Here is a 17,485-nt window from a genome sequence, read left to right on the forward strand (position 1 = left end):
TGCAAAAATCCTCAACAAGATATTAGCCAACTGGCTCCAACAATACATTAAAAAAATCTCACAACCAAGTGGAATTTATACCTGGGATGCAGGGCTGGTTCAATATCCATAAAACAATCAATTTGATTCATCACATCAATAAAAGAAAGGACAAGAAACACATGATCCTCTCAATAGATGCAGAGAAAGCGTTTAACAAAATACAGCATCCTTTCTTGATAAAAACTTTTAAGAAAGAAGGGGTAGAAGGATCATACCTCAAGATCATAAAAGCCATACATGAAAGACCCAATGCTAATATCATCCTGAATGGGGAAAAACTGAGAGCTTTCCCCCTAACGTCAGGAACAAGACAGGGATATTCACTCTCACCATTGTTATTCAACATAGTATTGGAAGTCTTACCTCAGAAATCAGAAAACATAAAGAAATAAAAGGCATCTAAATTGGTCAGGAGGAGGTCAAACTTTCACCCTTCCCAGATGACATGATACTCTAATATAGAAAATCCAAAAAATACTACCAAAAAACTACTAGACCTGATCCATGAATTCAGCAACGTTTCAGGATACAAAATCAGTGTACAAAAATTGGTTACATTTCTATACACCAATAATGAAGCTACAGAAAGAGAAATCAAGGAATCGATCCCATTTACAATTGCACCAAAACCCATAAAATACCTAGGAATAAATCTAACCAAAGAGGTGGAAAATCTATACACTGAAAACTATAGAAAGCTTATGAAAGAAATTGAAGAGGACACAAAAAAATGGAAAAATATTCTATGCCCCTGGATAGGAAGAACAAATATTGTTAAAATGCCAATACTACCCAAAGCAATCTACATATTCAATGCAATCCCTATCAAAATAACACCAGCATTCTTCACAGAACTAGAACAAACAATCCTAAAATTTGTATGGAACCAGAAAAGACCCAAATAGCCAAAACAATCTTGAAAAAGGAAACCAAAGCAGGAGGCATCACAATCCCGGGCTTCAAGCTATACTACAAAGCTGTAATCATCAAGGCAGTATGGTACGGGCACAAAAACAGACACTCAGATCAATGGAACAGAATAGAGAACCCAGAAATGGACCCACAAACATATGGCCAACTAATCTTTGACAAAGCAGAAAAGAATATCCAATCGAATAAAGACAATCTTTTCAGCAAGTGGTGCAATTTTCTGAGATACGCAGAAAAACAAACCTGGACCACTTTCTTACACCTTACACAAAAAGAAACTCAAAATGGATGAAAGACCTAAATGGAAGACAGGAAGCCATCAAAATCCTCGAGGAGAAAGCAGGCAAAAACCTCTTTGACCTCAGCTGCAGCACCTTCTTACTCAACACGTCTCTGGAGGCAAGGGAAACAAAAGCAAAAATGAACTACTGGGACCTCATCAAAATAAAAAGCTTCTGCACGGTGAAGGAAACAATCAGCAAAACTAAAAGGCAACTGACAAAATGGGAGAAGATATTTGCAAATGACATATCAGATAAAGGGTTAGTATCCAAAATCTATAAAGAACATATCAAACTCAACACTCAAAAAACAAAGAATCCAGTGAAGAAATGGGCAAAAGACAGGAATAGAGACTTCTCCAAAGAAGACATCCAGATGGCCAACCAACACATGAGAAAATGCTCCACATCACTCATCATCAGGGAAATACAAATCAAAACCACAATGAGATACCATCTTACACCTGTCAGAATGGCTAACATTAACAACTCAGGCAACAACAGATGTTGGCAAGGATGCAGAGAAAGAGGATCTCTTTTGCATTGTTGGTGGCAATGCAAGCTGGTGCAGCCAGTCTGGAAAACAGTATGGAGGTTCCTCAAAAAACTACAAATAGAACTACCCTACAACCCAGCAATTGCACTACTAGGCATTTATCCATGGGATACCGGTGTGCTGTTTCAAAGGGACATATGCACCCCCATGTTTATAGCAGCACTATAAACAATAGCCAAAGCATGGAAAGAGCCCAAATGTCCATTGATGGATGAATGGAGAAAGAACATGTGGTATGTATATACAATGAAGTATTACTCAGCAATCAAAAAGAATGAAATCTTGCCATTTGCAACTATGTGGATGGAACTAGAGGGCATTATGCTAAGCGAAATTAGAGAAAGACAAGTATCATATGACTTCACTCATATGAGGACTTTAAGATACAAACAGATGAACATAAGGGAAGGGAAGCAAAAATAATATAAAAACAGGGAGGGGGACAAAACAGAAGAGACTCATAAATATGGAGAACAAACAGAGGGTTACTGGAGGGGTTGTGGGAAGGGGGATGGGCTAAATGGGTAAGGGGCATTAAGTAATCTACTCCTGAAATCATTGTTGCACTATATGCTAACTAACTTAGATGTAAGTTAAAAAAAATAAATTAAATAAAAATTAAAAAAAAAAGAAAGAAAGAGGAAGCAGCTCACAAAGTTGGCCAAAAAAGTTTATTTCCAGCCAGTTTCCCTAGTAGATTGCCATGAAAGTCTTCAATCAGGCCCTTCTAGATTCCTTCATCCCTGGTGTTTCTTCTTCAGCCACTGTAGGTCTGCTCATGGACTTATCTTCATATCAGAAGGATATTTATGCTGTGGAAAAGAATGTTTCATAATGTTCTAAGAAGTAACTGCATTGAAATATTACAATCATTCTATCAAGAGACCAATGGGTAATGGCCTAAGTAACCAAGGAGCTGATGAAAAATCAGAAACAAAGATAATATTTTCATCCTTAAGTTGCTAGGAAAATGTGTTGGAGAAAGGGGAAGATGGGAATGAGAAGAAATAAAGTATTACTGGAATATGAAATAATATATAATCATTATTTAGATTTTTCGGGAGCTGTCAAAAGCCTTCACATTTACACCAAAGTATAGGCTATATACGTATAGGTAGCCTAATATCAATAACTTTCTTATTCGAAAAATGTATCTTACTGTTGTTAAATGCAATTTTAAGTGATATTATTAGCAAAGTTACATATCTTTATAAGCTCAATAGTCACTTGTGTTTAATTTTCTATACATTGTGTGTGTTCAAATCCTTATGTATATATTACATGAATCTGGAAATAGTATATTTAACTCCAGAGTATCTTTAATCAGATCAGAAACAGTTATCTAAATTTGAGAAGAGGATAAAACCAGAATTTCTTGGTCATCTGAAAACAGTAACCTTTGAATGAATGAGTAGCATTTCACATCATGTAAATGTTCAACGGATAAGATATCCTTATATAAACATAGAATTTATTTAAATATGATCGCTTCAAATTAAGTTGGCTTACCTTTTCATCTGATTACAGTGTAAGTGCTTTCCATTCCAGCCTCAATGTGAACACTAACATGGCAATGAAATAACCAGGTGCCAACATCTCTTGGATACATTTTTACAGTCTGATATACTCCAGGAGGAAGGTCATAAACATCAGAGCGATACAGTCCCGCATCCTCAATAAGGAGACAAAACACCATTAAATAACTTATAAAAGAGATTAGTCACTTACACATTTGATCAATTCTAATATACTTTGTTAGATGACAGTTGGAAAGCATTAGGTGACATTTCATTTCTCCTCTGAGTACAATTGAGGGTTTAGAGGAAAAGCAAGTCTGAGAACATTTCAGGGACAGGCCACAGAGAAATATCTCAGTCTGAAGGGACCTCGTGTCATTATCAGTGTCAGATACCTTGTCAGCATTTCCTGCAGAAGAATGCTTTAGATTTCAGACAACATCTGGTCTTACAAATACCAAAAGTTTTCACAGAAATATTTCTAACTAAGGACATTAGTGACATGATGATCATTCCTTGAGGTGTAGCTAATCAGGAAACCTCAGGGCTACAGGAAGGAGAGAAGCTCATCTGCTTTCTGGGGCCAGGGGCTGAAGACTAAGAGCCTTAGGGGCTCTTTTTTCTCCTAAGCAGAGAACCGGATGTTTAGGAGACCACCTCCTCTGCGAGCTACTTTGATTTTGAAAGATAAAGCCCTGGGGCCTGGCCTGGCTGGATTAGGATGGATTTGGAAGAGCCTAGGAAGGAGATGAAGTGCTCTCTACAATGCAATGAGAGGTATTTGAAGGATGGGGGCATGTTGAAGAATGCAGTTCAAGATGGAGTCTGGAATAATTTGAGGAGAGAACAGATGTCAAGCAAGTCTGGAGAGGAAGAGTGTGGGGAAAGAAGTACTGAGGGTGAGAGAAAGAGCTGCAGGGCCAGTATTTCTCGATGATGCATAGCAGAGGGATGACTGAAGATAGGGGTGTCTGATGTCACATGGTAAATGTTTTATTGTGGAGTATTGGGGAAAAAAAGAATTCATCTATCTCTAAACTTTCACCAAGAGTCTATGACCCATAATGGCCTAGTTTTTGTGGTCGTTAAGGGGAGTCAGAGGAAATGGAGATGTGTCCCACTCTGGAGCTGCACAGAGATGAGAAAATACCAGCCACAGGAGGGAGGCGAGAGGCAAGGGAGACGAATGGAAGCAGGGAGTGAGAGTGGGAGGTGACTAGAAACTTAGGCGAGAGGCAAGGGAGACGAATGGAAGCAGGGAGTGAGAGTGGGAGGTGACTAGAAACTTAGGCTCTCAAAAGTCCCTGGAGATATTGGAGAATAGAGAGGAAGGAGGCAAAGCTGTTTCCCCCTGGCTGCAAAGTGGGGGCCTGAGCCATTGTTATTTAACAAGATTAATTTGGCATCTATGGTGACAATATGGGTCACATGGATACATTTCTAAGATGTTAGAAAATGCACAGAACGATATGAACCAATTTTAACTAAGACTGGACAATGTCCTAGGCACCAGGAAGTGTGCACTATGTACCTGGAGCCCTGGCACCAAGGGAGACCATATTCTTAGGAAACAGGTGACTGACTGGCTGTTCCAAGACCAAGTGAGTAACCCCAGAGGGCTGCTTTGCTATACCCAGGAGTTCCAGGGAGTAAAGCTCAGAGGCTGCATTAATGCTGGAATAACTAAATTCCACCTCCAGGGAGGGGAAGGCTACATGTGATCATCTGTGATAGGTTTAGGGTGAATGGCTAGAGCTGACAGCAGCTGGTACTAAGCTTTGTGGTATTATTACTCTTTTAATAGGATTAGGTAATAGGATTAGTCTCTTTTTTTTAACTCAAGTATAATTAACGTAGGGTGTTATATTAGTTTGAGGTGTACAATACAGTGATTCCACAATTCTCTACATTTCTCAGTGCTCATCGTGTAGTCTCAATCTCCTTGATTTCCCTTATCCTCCCAACTATTTCCCCTCTGGCAAACACCAGTTGTTCTCTGTGTTTAAGAGTCTCATTTTTTGTTTGTTTGGTTTTTTTTCTTTGTTCATTTTGTTTCTTCAGTTTAATAGAATTGTTCTGAAAAGAGCAGTTTTGTGAAGTGTATGGATAAGGGACTCTAGGGGCACCTGGGTAGCTCAGTCGGTTAAGCATCGGCTCTTGATTTCAAAGCTCAGGTCACGAGCTCACAGTTGTTGGATCAAGCATGGGGCTGGGCTCTGTGCTGACAGCACAGCTTGGGATTCTCTGCCGCGCCCCCCCCCCCCCCAATTTGCCCCTCTCCTGTGCACATGCCCTTTCTCAAAATAAATAATAAATAAACTTAAAAGAGTGAGGGACTCTGGAGTGAGAGATGGGGGTTCAAGTCCCACTTCTACCACTTATTGTTTATAGGAAAGTTCTTTACCTTGCTAATCCTTCATTTCATTCCCTTATAAAATGGTGACAAAATAGTCCCTATCTCTGAAGGTTGGATGAGCAATCCATGCAAAGAACTAAGCATAGTATTTGGCACATAAGAAGCACTTAATAAAGGTTAGCTTTAATTATCATTAGAGGAATGTTACCATAAATTGCACTTAATTTGATGCCTTATGGTACGATCATTTGTGTAGAGCTAGCCCCTGAAAGCTAACTCTTTGATTTCCTCTTATCCACACAACACTCGGCATGGTTCTATAAATGTCAGAGGCATTTGCTGAACTGAACTGATCTGAACTGACCATCAAATGTACTGTAAAAAAAAACCAAAACTATAACCAGAGCTTAAATCTCTCTCTTTTGTTCTAATTTTTAAAGTGTCTAATATAAACAGTTATGAATAACAACCCTAATACCTAGGCTTTTCCTTCAAAAATACGGGGAATGTAGATGGAAGTACAGGAAGGTCATGATTGTTGAGCCTGGGTGGTGGGTAAAGGAATTCATTATATTATTCTGCCTACTTTGTCATATAAAATCCCCCAGAATAAAAAAAAAAATAGCTTTAAAGCCAAAACAAATAGGTTCGAGAGGAATACATTTGTTCATTAAAGGACAGAAAAGAAAGCAGCACACCAATAAAGCTTTGTGCAAATCAAGTCAAGCGCATTCGTTCAATTAGTCTAACAGGCCCTGAGCAATAAAGAAACCACAAACATAATACACATCTGGAATCCAGGAAAGCTTTATCTGAAATTTTTATCGATGCCAAAAAATGGACTGTGTTATGCCAAGTGGCTAGACTAAATGTTTCTGGTGTCAAATGCATAATTAGCCCTCAATTGTGCATTAATATTTATCTAAGAGATAAGGATGAAGAGCTAAAGAAAATTCTCCCTAAGCAAATACATGACACTGAGTTGGACACTGCAAAGGGGAAGGGTAAAACTCAAAATGTAATAAATGAGAGAAATGGCCAGGCAAAAGTGGTCAGTAAAGAAATAATTGTAAAGAGGATGACTTGTGGGGTGGGAGAAAGCAATTCTGACAGATATAAAGAGACTAAGACTACATAAAGTAGAAAAAGATGGAGATAATTATAAAAAAACAAGTTACCATAAAGTCAATTATCACCTAATTCCACATTTGCCAAAGGAATGATAGACGTAGTTACCATTTGTAACTCCCACTGTAAAATTCGATTCCAGCAAGAATCATCAATGAATCCTTCTTAAAGCTACAAGGTGAAATACAGTTGGAGAATAAAATATGTGGAAAAAATTCCCTTCACAGATTACTTATTAATTACAAGAGGAAGGTGATACTCTTATTTTTTAATGTTTATTTTTGAGAGAGAAATAGAGAAAGACAGAGTGTGAGTAAGGGAGGGTAAGAGAGAGAGGGAGACAGAGAACCGGAAGCAGACTCCAGGCCCTGAGCTGTCAGCACAGAGCCTGATGCAGGGCTCAAACCCATGAACTGTGAGATCATGACCTAAGCTGAGTTCAGATGCTTAACCAACGGAGATACCCATGCCCCAAGATAATACTTTTAAAATGGAGAGAAAGGGTAGGCATCACCATAATAAAGTTATCAAAAAAGCCTCGTCAGTGTCAACACCTATTGACATCATGCACCTCCTGATGTGATGCCTGGGAAGCACATAATATCACATATGCAGTGTCCATGTCAAGAATGTTTAACATGGATCCAATTATGAGGAAACCATCAGACCTAGAATATGGGACATTTTATAAAACTAGCCTGGACCCTCCAAAAATGAAATGGCATGAAGAATTGAGAAAAAAAAATAAAGGTCTCTTCTTTTAGGAAAGATAAGACAATGACAACCAAATGCTATGTATAAATAATTAGATCCTGGTTTAAAAAAAAAAAGTTATAAAGAGCATATTGGGGACTATTGGGGATATTTGAATGGACCATATGTTAGCTTATATTACTGAATTAACGTGATAGTGTTATTGTGGTGGGGCAGAGATTCTCCTTAGTATTAGGATGCATATGGCTTTAGTATTTAGGGGTGAAGAGTCGTGATGTTTGCAATTTACCTTAGTGAAGGAATGATAGATGTTTGATTAGATGGTAATCAAAGTTACCATTTGTAACTCCCACTGTAAAATTTGATTCCAGCAAGAATCATCAATGAATCCTTCTTAAAGCTACAAGGTGAAATATAGTTGGAGAATAAAATATGTAAAAAAAAAATCACTTCACACATTACTTATTAATTATAAGAGGAAGGTGACACTTTTATTTTTTAATGTTTATTTTTGAGAGAGAAAGAGGGAAAGACAGAGTGTGAGTGAGGGAGGGGAAGAGAGAGGGAGACAGAATCTGAAGCAAGCTCTGAAGTTTGGTTCAGAAAACTAAGAGAGAGAGAGAGAAAATGTGATAAGATGTGTATGAGTGTTCAAAGTGTTTTTCTTTTATGTTACTGAGGGTTTGAAAAAAAAAGTTGGGATATAAAGGGTGAAACTAAAGGTGATTATAGAAGTCTTATTTACCTAACAAGTGACACCAGATTAGAGTAATAAAGGCACGTCATGCATTCACAAGCATTTATTGAGTGTTCGTAGGGCACAAAGAGCTGAATGTATAATTATTTACATGCACCTGATATAGTATAGATTGTAGATATTGAATTTCAGTTCTGGCTTAGTCATTTCCTTTCTAGTCCTATTATCCTGCCATGCTGCCCCAATGACTACTTTACCAGACACCACAATAATTAAACGAAGCTGTCCAGGATTCTTACCGTGTATTCAAAGCTGTGGCCATGAAAGTGAACCGTGTGCAGGTCAAATTCACTCCCCATGCCAATCAGATACCAATTCACTTCATCCCCAACATGGAACGTCAGACCTTGGTTGTTTCCATACATTCTTCCATTAATTGCTGTGGAGGGACACAATTTATTATATTCAACAAAGGTTTTAAATAATGTAGGCTTCTTTTAAAAACACCTCATAGAAGTATCACGGATGTTTTCAGAGGCCATGAGGATTTTAAAGTCAGCCTAAGGAAGCTGTTAAATGTGACCAAGCCATCCATTCATGGATAAGTCTAACTCTAGAGTTTTCCTTGCCTGAAGAAATGAGGCATTGACTTTGCTTTAACATAATTAGGTTGAACTAGAATATTTCACAACTAAGAATACTTGAATTGATGGATACTTAAAGATGTCTACATATTTAAAGTATATTTAAGATGATCACAAGATGCTTTGAAATTGAGTGTGTTCCTCTTTAACTGCTCCAAGTCAGACTTTTGTGATCTGTCACTGGTATGACTAGAATGTCCATTGACTGAGGTCCAGGCCTTTTGTCTTTCCCTCTGTCTAATCCTCTATAGGTGTGGTTTTCAAAGGGTAATAGGAAGAAAATATTAATTTAGTTATATGTGTTTTATAAATATATCCTCCTTTTTTACCCTTCTATTTTGTGTTCATCTTTTGAAATGCCAAAAATGCATTAATACAAAGGTACAAATATATAATTTATAACCATATATCTATGGAGGTTGGGTTCTAATTCTTTTAGCCGATGGAGGGATATTCTAGAAACAACTAGGAGACTCTGCTTTAGACAGTGCTTCTCAGACTTTAATGTGTATGTGGCCTGGCCTATCTTGTTAAAATTCAGATTATGATTTACTAGGTCTGTTTAGCTTGAAATTCTGCATTTCTAACAAGCTCCCAAGTGATGCTGATGCTGCTATTCCATGGACTATACCTGGAACACACACTCCTAGCTGACTGCCAGAGCTGTCCCTGTGGTACACAACTATTTCTATTGTTCCCTCACTCAGTGCCCTTGCTGCCTTTAGCACAGTGGTTCTTAAGAGGATTTTGTCCTGCAGGGAACATTTGGTAATGCCTGGGGACATTTTGTGTTGCACAACTTGTGGGAAGGTGTTACTGGCTTCCCAGGGGCAGAGGGTATGGATGTTGCTAAACATCTCACGATACACAGGAGAGCCACCTCCAATAGTTATCAGACTGAAAATACGAATATTGGCAAGCTTGAGAAACCTCAGTTTAGATGGAGTCTAAATTCTTAACAGGCTATTCAAGGTCTTGCACAATCCTGTTGGCTTTCTCTCTTCTTTCTTTCTTAGTTCCTATTCTTCCATCTACATGGAATGTCATTCCCCTGCCTTTCTACTCAACAGACTCCCGTGCATCTTTAAATACTCAACTAGAAAGTCCCCTCCCTTTCATGAAGCCTTTCTTCCAAATTGGAATTTAAAACACAGCACTGTGTTTATATTTCTGTTTCAGCATCCCCCCAAGGTCAGCCTTGCATTGTAACAATGCACAAGTCTGCTGCCTGTGTGCTGTGAACAACTTGAGAGAAGATGCCTCATCTTATGGGCCTTTGTATCTCCTTAGCACTCAGTAGGGAACTCCAAGTCCTCTATGAGGCTTATTAAACGATTATGGGTAACAAGGATGCAGTCCTTGAGTTGATTTTAAATTTTCTATATATGTTTGGGGTCGGGGGGATGAAGAAATTGAAAAAGATCACATTTGGGTTTGCCTTACTTGAAGATCCCTTATCTAGTCGTACCCCCTAGTTTCCTCAGTTGGAAGGACTGGGACCAGAAGTCTGAGTATTACTGTGATTGAGATTGTGTATGTGCTTTTTATTTGAATAATTGTCTCATTACTATGATTCTAGATGGGAGGGAAGACATAAACTGGACATGCCTAATCATAACCAAACTATAGAAGAATTTTGGTTGATGAGCGTGGGGTGTTTGAAAGTTCTGCCTGGTGGGAAAATCAGGTGGGGCCATGTGCTCTCCAGTGTGCCTCAAGCCCCACTTCTACCTGTGTTCATCCCAGTAAAATACTTAGAAATGTGGGTAGTAAAGCCCTTCAGAAATTATAACTGGTATTCTTGGTTTTACCTCACCCGCCCACATGGCTCCAGAGGCACTGGAATTTACCACGCTGTTAAGTCTACAGCCCTTAGGCCAGATCCAGCCCACTCACTGCCTGTTTTTCTATGGCCCATGAGTAATAGGTTTAAAGTTCTAAATGGTTGAAAACAAAAACAAAAAAGAATATTTCCTGACATGGGAAAATTATATGAAATACAAATTTCAGTGTCCATAAATGAAGTTTTGTTGGCTCATAGCCACATCCATTTATTGACATCCTGTCTACGGGTAACTCTGTGCTCCATGGCAGAGTAGAAAATAGCTTATGGTAGAGACTGTACAGTTTCCAAGCTTAAATTCTTTACTATCTGGCCGTTTCTGAAAAATAGTTTGCCAACCCCTCGTCCACATGATCTGCACAACAGCTCTACGTGACTATCTTCTCTGAGGTGCTGAGTTTGACAAATGTGAACCTTCATTTGTTCCTTTGTGGAAAACAACCTATGGACCACAGATGATGAGTCAGTGAGTGGACATTACCGTGCATTTGGTTGCTGAGGTTAAAAGTTTCATCATTCCTGTCTACTTCGTTTGGTTCTGAAGAATAGGTATTGATGTTTTCTTCAAAGTACCAGGATCTGTTCTCGTCAAAAATCATGAAGTGGAGAACACGGTGAACTAAGGTGGCATTGGCGTTTTTGCGACATACTATCAAAGGACCTACCAGTCCACTGTTAAGATCCTGAAGAGGGAAAGCAAGATTATTAACTGTGCCCAGAACTAAAAATTTCCCCCAACCAGTGAAACGAGTAGAATCAAAGGTTAGTTCTAGTGAGGTCAGATGCTGAGTTTTTAGTTATTAGGATTCTAAGCCTGAGAGTAAAGAGTAAAATGCTTGACATGTTAAATCCTTGATTAAGGAAAAATTGTCATCCCACTCATTCGAGTTGAAGTCTAAAGAGAATAGCTAATTCCTAAAAGGGATTTCAGACACATTCCTCAGTGGATTTAGCTCTATTTTTGAAATTTTAATTAAAAAAAAAAAACAACATAAAAACAAAACCCAGAGCTTTGATTTTAATTAGAATTTCTTGGCATTGGAGTTGGTTGGCAGTATAAAGGTCCTGGATCCTTTCTCCTGTGATGCCTCTGCCCCCACAGCCACTTTCAGCTGGGAGCCTTGGTTTGTTTATACTCATTTTGGTTTTGGGTTGAATGTCTGCGTAGATTCTTGTGCTAGGCAGAGAGAGGGCCAAAATAACTAAAAGTTTGGAGAGGAAACTTTTGTTGTTGTTGTTAAATGCAAATAAACTGAACTCCAGAGTTGATGGTTTTAAAAAAATATACATGTGTATGTGTCTATTTCTCATTAAATCAGAGAATTTTAAATTCCATACTTTGTTTTCTGTAATCCAAATCCTAGCCAATGAAGCAAAGAGGAGGATACTATTATATTTTCAACTCACAGTGGCATTTCGGAAAGTATCACGAATCTAAGTAATCATAATGCAATGATTTTGCTCGTGAAAAATGCAAACTTATGTAGAATAAAAGCTGAGTAGCATTTAGGTTACTTAAAAAGAAAGATTACATAGAACTAAGATTTTTTTTTAACACAAACAAATTCCTTCTTTCTTCCATTATAATTTCTAAGAGGAGATAGGAGGAAAAGCACGTCCTGATTTAAAGTTTACCTTAACCACATCCACAGTTGAATAGTAAAACCAAGGTATGCACTCAAAGTCTTCTGAGGCAGGACCAGCTCTTTCAGGAATCTGCCAAATGTATGTTTGGATCTCTCCTAAAACAGACAAATACGGTGTATATAAACAGAATCTTTTAAAGCATATGTTTTTATGGGAACCCAGATAATGAGCAAACCCTAAAGCTATACAAATATTAGGCAGTGTAGTCCTAGTTTTCTACTCCTGGATCTACTGTTCTTTTTGGTCTTAGCCAATGTGTTTACACTTTCTGAGCTTCTGTTTTCTCATGCACATAAAATGGGAATTTAGGGATTAGACAAGATGATGCAAAACGAAGCCATTGGTGTTGCATTACTTGGGCCACAGGGTGAAGTTGATGTAACCATCACTGCTAGCCATTACAGTCTCAGGGTTACTGAAGCAAAACCTGATAGTGATTTTGTCATTGAAAAATAGCAGTCATTAAATATCTAACTCATTCATTCTGCAAATATTTACCATAGTGAAGATAACTCAGGGTTTGAAATGTGACGGACTTGTTCTGAATTCCAGCTCTGAACCTTCCAATTTATAGATCAAATGTGGCTCTTCCCTGCTCCCAAAGCATTTGCATTAGCCCTACTGACTCTGAATCCTATATTCTTGCCTATTTCAGCAAAGTTCTTTTGGACCTCTCTTCCCACCCCTGCCCCTTGTTGAATGATCTTGCATCTGCCACTTCCCAGAGGCTTAAATTAATTTTCCCAAGCACGTCCACTCCTATCCCTAGCCTCCCTGCTTCCAAATTGTTAACAATCAATCTACTTAGTACCAACACTCCCTTTCCAAAGCACCACACAGTGCCTGGGCACAGCAGGTACTCATAAATGTTTGTGGAAAGTAGGTAATGTGATCCTTCTCTGACTAATGAGAAGAGTGCTGACTTGCGAACTCCCTTAATAGGAGATTCATGTTGACACCACTATGGGATCATCTCTTTTTTAAAATCAAAAGGGAATATTCCACCCGCCATCAAAATCTGTCTTTCATCCCTCTGTCCCACATATCTTCCCTTTCTGAATTTGGCTCTTTAGGTGATACCTTCAATTCCCAGAACTACTTGTTTTGGTGGGCAAATATGGTAGCCACTCCAGATGCCCCACTCAGATCCCCTTTAAGAATGAAGGAACGTTTGCTCCACAGGCTGTCTACCCCCTTCAGGATAGCCTTGGGGGAAGAGAGTCACCTCACCCAACCTTGCATGCAATGACAGATGCAGGGACAGAAAGGCCCAGTTTTCTCACCCTACCTCAGGACAGCTGAATGCCACCCTATCTTCAGAACTTCTCAGTTGGCTGTGATTTCTGTTGAGGCTGCATCTCTGCCTAACCTCTCCCCCTACCCAATTCTGTTTCCTTCTCTTTCTCTCCATTGCCTTTGATCCCAAGAGCACTATCTGCACACAAATTTTCATTTCAGAGTCTGCTCCTTGGGCATTTATATTAAAAAGCATTTGTTTTTGTATGAGGCATATGGAATGGCATGCTGTATAGTGATGATGCCTTAGAAACGTTAGCACATGAGGTTCATTACTTCCTCTTAGTGGTTCAATTCTCTCCCTTGCCCCCTCCTTCACACACTACATCTTATATTCAACTCCTACTTTAGCAATTGAATTGGAGAGGTGGAGCATAGGATGAGAATACCTGGCAGCTAGACTGGTGGAGAGCTGGGAAGGAAGGTGGTTCTAGGACAGAATTGTATAAACTGGGGAGTTTTGCCCATGGCACCCATCCTGGAAGCCAACTCAAGACTTGTGAAAGGAACTTGCTCCTAAACTCCTTTAGAATCTTGTTACTAGTTCACTGGTCTCTCTCATCTAGAACTACACCAGTATTTAAGAAAGAACATTACCATATAGTCCTGCATAAAAGCTTTGAAACTGTTTTTTCTCCCAAAGCAGTTACCTGGCTGTGTTGGAACAACAGTGGAATAGTTTGTTTTCACTCCATGAGCATGAATTGAATATGGTCTTGAGGCTTCATTTTTAAAGATAATTCGGAGTTTCTGACCAGGAGTGAGAAATATTATAGGACCTAGGGAATATAAAAAGGAAAATGTTATAATGTTACAATAAATTGTTATTTATTTTAAATTATGAGTCATCTGTCCCCTTAAGTATTTATACAGTGACTTATTTTTATCCCTTTTCCTTAACACGCAGCCAAATAAAACACACTTTCAACAAACGGATCATTGCTGATTTATGAAACATGTTTTTGCCTGGAAAATTTAAGTCTCTAGAAAACTTATTTTGGTGAGCATCAGTTAATGCCTACAAAAACACACAATTTAGAAGTGAGATCTTTTACATTCTTTCTTGACCAACCTTATCATTGAAACCTTTTATTCTTTCCCCCTTTAGTGGAGAATTAGTTGGAGCTGGAAGGCCTTTTTATTGACCAAGGGTGATTTCTTTTCTCACAGACTGAAGATCCCTTCACTGTACTCTCACCCTTCCATCCAGGTCAAGAACTGGAGGTAGAAAATTTCTTTTAAATCTTTCTATTTAGAGCAGATTATATCAGTGACTAAAAATTCTGGTTTTGAGATGAACTAAGTGGTAAGAATTCTCTTCAAACTTGTGCTATAATTACTGAAATCAGAGCCCTGATGATACCTGGTGGACACTAGATGGCACCTAGGGACATCCTTTCTTTGTCCCCGTGGCCATCCCACTTTCTCAAACACTATGCTTGTTTTCTCTTTTCCATAAAGTTTTTTCCTTTTTTGTATAAATAATAATGGAATCTAGAGGGTCACATTATGTTATTTATCTTGATGCACTCAGCCAGAATCCTAGTGAAAACTAACAACCTGCTATTACTAAAGATAGGAGCCCACCCAATAGCAGTAGGAACTGGATAGCATAGACCTCTTTCTTGGGGTCACAAAGAGGGAGGTTCATGAGGCCAATGAGGAGCCAAGAAGAGTAATAGTTTCTATAATTGCATGTAAATCCATCTTCTCAGGGTCCCACACCAGAAAATAGCCTCCAATAGACAGTCACACAGATATCAAGACCCAAATAAAATTTGGGCATATGGAAATGCCATGTGATTTTTGGAAATACTATGCAACATATGGAAATGTCTTTGGACATATGAAAACATCATGTGACCTCTGGAAATGCTGTGTGACTTTGGGAGATATTACATGTACATGCATTGGGATGACTTATAATTTCCTTAGCTTACCTGTCAAGGGTAGAAGAAAGGGCTGTAATTTTCCTCACTCTTGGACAGAAGATGAAACTAAATATTAACACTTTAAGTGTTTAAGTTAAACACTTAAACAAAGAAGTCCCTTCCTCACTATTGTAGGGCTTCTGGGCTTCAGTTTAGTATCAGTGAAATGATCCCTAATGCTACTTATAAGGTCTCTCTAGAATTCTTGGGTTCTCAGGGCAAGAAGTTAGGTAATCTGAAACTGACCACATTAATTTTCTATGGGTCTCTTCATTTTCTGTGAAACAGAACTTGAATCAATTTGCTTGATTAAAAAACTGCCTATCAACAAATTAGAGTTTGAATTATAGGCACTTTCCTCTGTAAAGGTGGAGGTTGACAATATCCTCACATTTGCAACAGTCTCTAGTGGCTGAAGACAAGAAGAAAAACCTGAAGACCAATCTTATGTGTCAATACCTAGTATATCCAGATGTTTTTCATCTTCACTTCTTTTTGTTTGATTCGTAAATGTGATATCATCATACTGACGGTATATGACTTTCTTGTATTTGGACCCAAGATATATTTTATCCAAATATATGTTTGTTTTGCTTTATGGAAATAGAAACAAAAACAAAAAACACACAAAGCTAGTTAATTGAACCATTAAATTAGACAAATTCTCATGTGGAAGGACTCCTTATTGAACTAGCACAACTGATTAATGTCTAGAGGCTACTTTATCATGGAAAGTAATTCTCCTTAAAAAAAAAATTAACTCTGGTAAGGTTGTTGGTTATTCACTCTGTACTTCAAAACATATTTTCAGGATGAAATTTTAGTTTTGATCAATGAATAAATAGTGTAAGTGAAAGTCAGAGAAAGAAATCAAATTTTACATACACACACACACACACACACACACACACACACACACAATGAGAGTCTTCAGTTTGAGGTTCCCAAAAGAAGAGAGATTGACAGAAACAAATGAAGACAAAAAGAAAATCTGCCAAAGGTTAAATGTAGTTGAAGTTACGTTTATGACACCTCAATGTGGTGAGATTGGATGGTAACACGCCTGAGGAAGATTGGAAGCAAGAAGTGAAAAGAAAGACAGGAAGAAACAGAGCACAGAAAGAAGTAAGTGATGCAGATATTTAGGAGGACTTGAAGCCACTTATAATTGAAGGAATGACACACGGATAGTCTGTGAAGTTATTTGCAGTGGAACACATCCTAAGCACATGCATGCCTCACACATACCACGCACACACACCTGTCGCACACATGCACGCCATACGCACAAGGCACACCAGACAAACACACAATGCATGCACACACACGCACATGTGTGAGACAGAAAAAGTAAGGTTGGGGGACTCCAGAATGAACCCTTCCGGGTTAGGGCCATACTTCTCTCCTTGTAAATGCTGCAGTTGTTTCTCCCACTTCCTGCTGGGAGAATAATCCCACTCAGTTTCCTTGGCTGCGATATAAATGGTTTTCTCTTCCTCATACTGTGTTTGATCAGGGTTTGCCTCCGAACACTGCCTCACGTGGTATTTATGTTTCATGCCTCCTAGATAGTGCTCTGTTGTCATGCAAACCACATTAAAAGTTCCTAGAGGCAAGTAAGAAATGAGTGGGTAAAGCTCTGCGTTCAGATTTCTCTGTGAAGTCATCTTCACAGAGATGGGATATAGACCCCCAAACATAATATAGTAAAACAGACCACTTATTTGTTTTCCATTAATTTCACAGATACTTATTTATCTTGATGCCAGGCATAGTTCTAAACATCAATGAACAAAACAGTTAAAAATCCTTGTCCTTAGGGTTTATTTTGCTGGGAGGGTGGTAAGCAATAAACACAGCAGGTAACCTTGATGGAGTTGGAAGCTGATAAGAGCTATGGATT

At 38.6% G+C, this 17,485-nt stretch overlaps 1 protein-coding gene across 1 annotated transcript in view; it reads right to left on the reverse strand.

Moving 5' to 3' along the window:
- Positions 1–2,488: 2,488 nt before the first annotated feature.
- The window catches only part of LOC125175663 (ceruloplasmin-like), a 29,873-nt gene continuing 14,876 nt past the window's right edge, over positions 2,489–17,485 (reverse strand). The window contains exons 12-19 of the mRNA XM_047876447.1: positions 16,981–17,188; positions 16,042–16,175; positions 14,302–14,430; positions 12,344–12,450; positions 11,190–11,391; positions 8,521–8,660; positions 3,319–3,481; positions 2,489–2,621 (exon numbers count right to left, since the gene is read on the reverse strand). Of these exons, the coding sequence (XP_047732403.1) occupies positions 3,323–3,481; positions 8,521–8,660; positions 11,190–11,391; positions 12,344–12,450; positions 14,302–14,430; positions 16,042–16,175; positions 16,981–17,188 (1,079 nt within the window). The 3' untranslated portion in view covers positions 2,489–2,621; positions 3,319–3,322. The remainder of the gene's footprint in view (positions 2,622–3,318; positions 3,482–8,520; positions 8,661–11,189; positions 11,392–12,343; positions 12,451–14,301; positions 14,431–16,041; positions 16,176–16,980; positions 17,189–17,485) is intronic.

Source organism: Prionailurus viverrinus, chromosome C2 (assembly GCF_022837055.1).
Source record: "Prionailurus viverrinus isolate Anna chromosome C2, UM_Priviv_1.0, whole genome shotgun sequence".
Taxonomy (NCBI): Eukaryota; Metazoa; Chordata; class Mammalia; order Carnivora; family Felidae; genus Prionailurus; species Prionailurus viverrinus.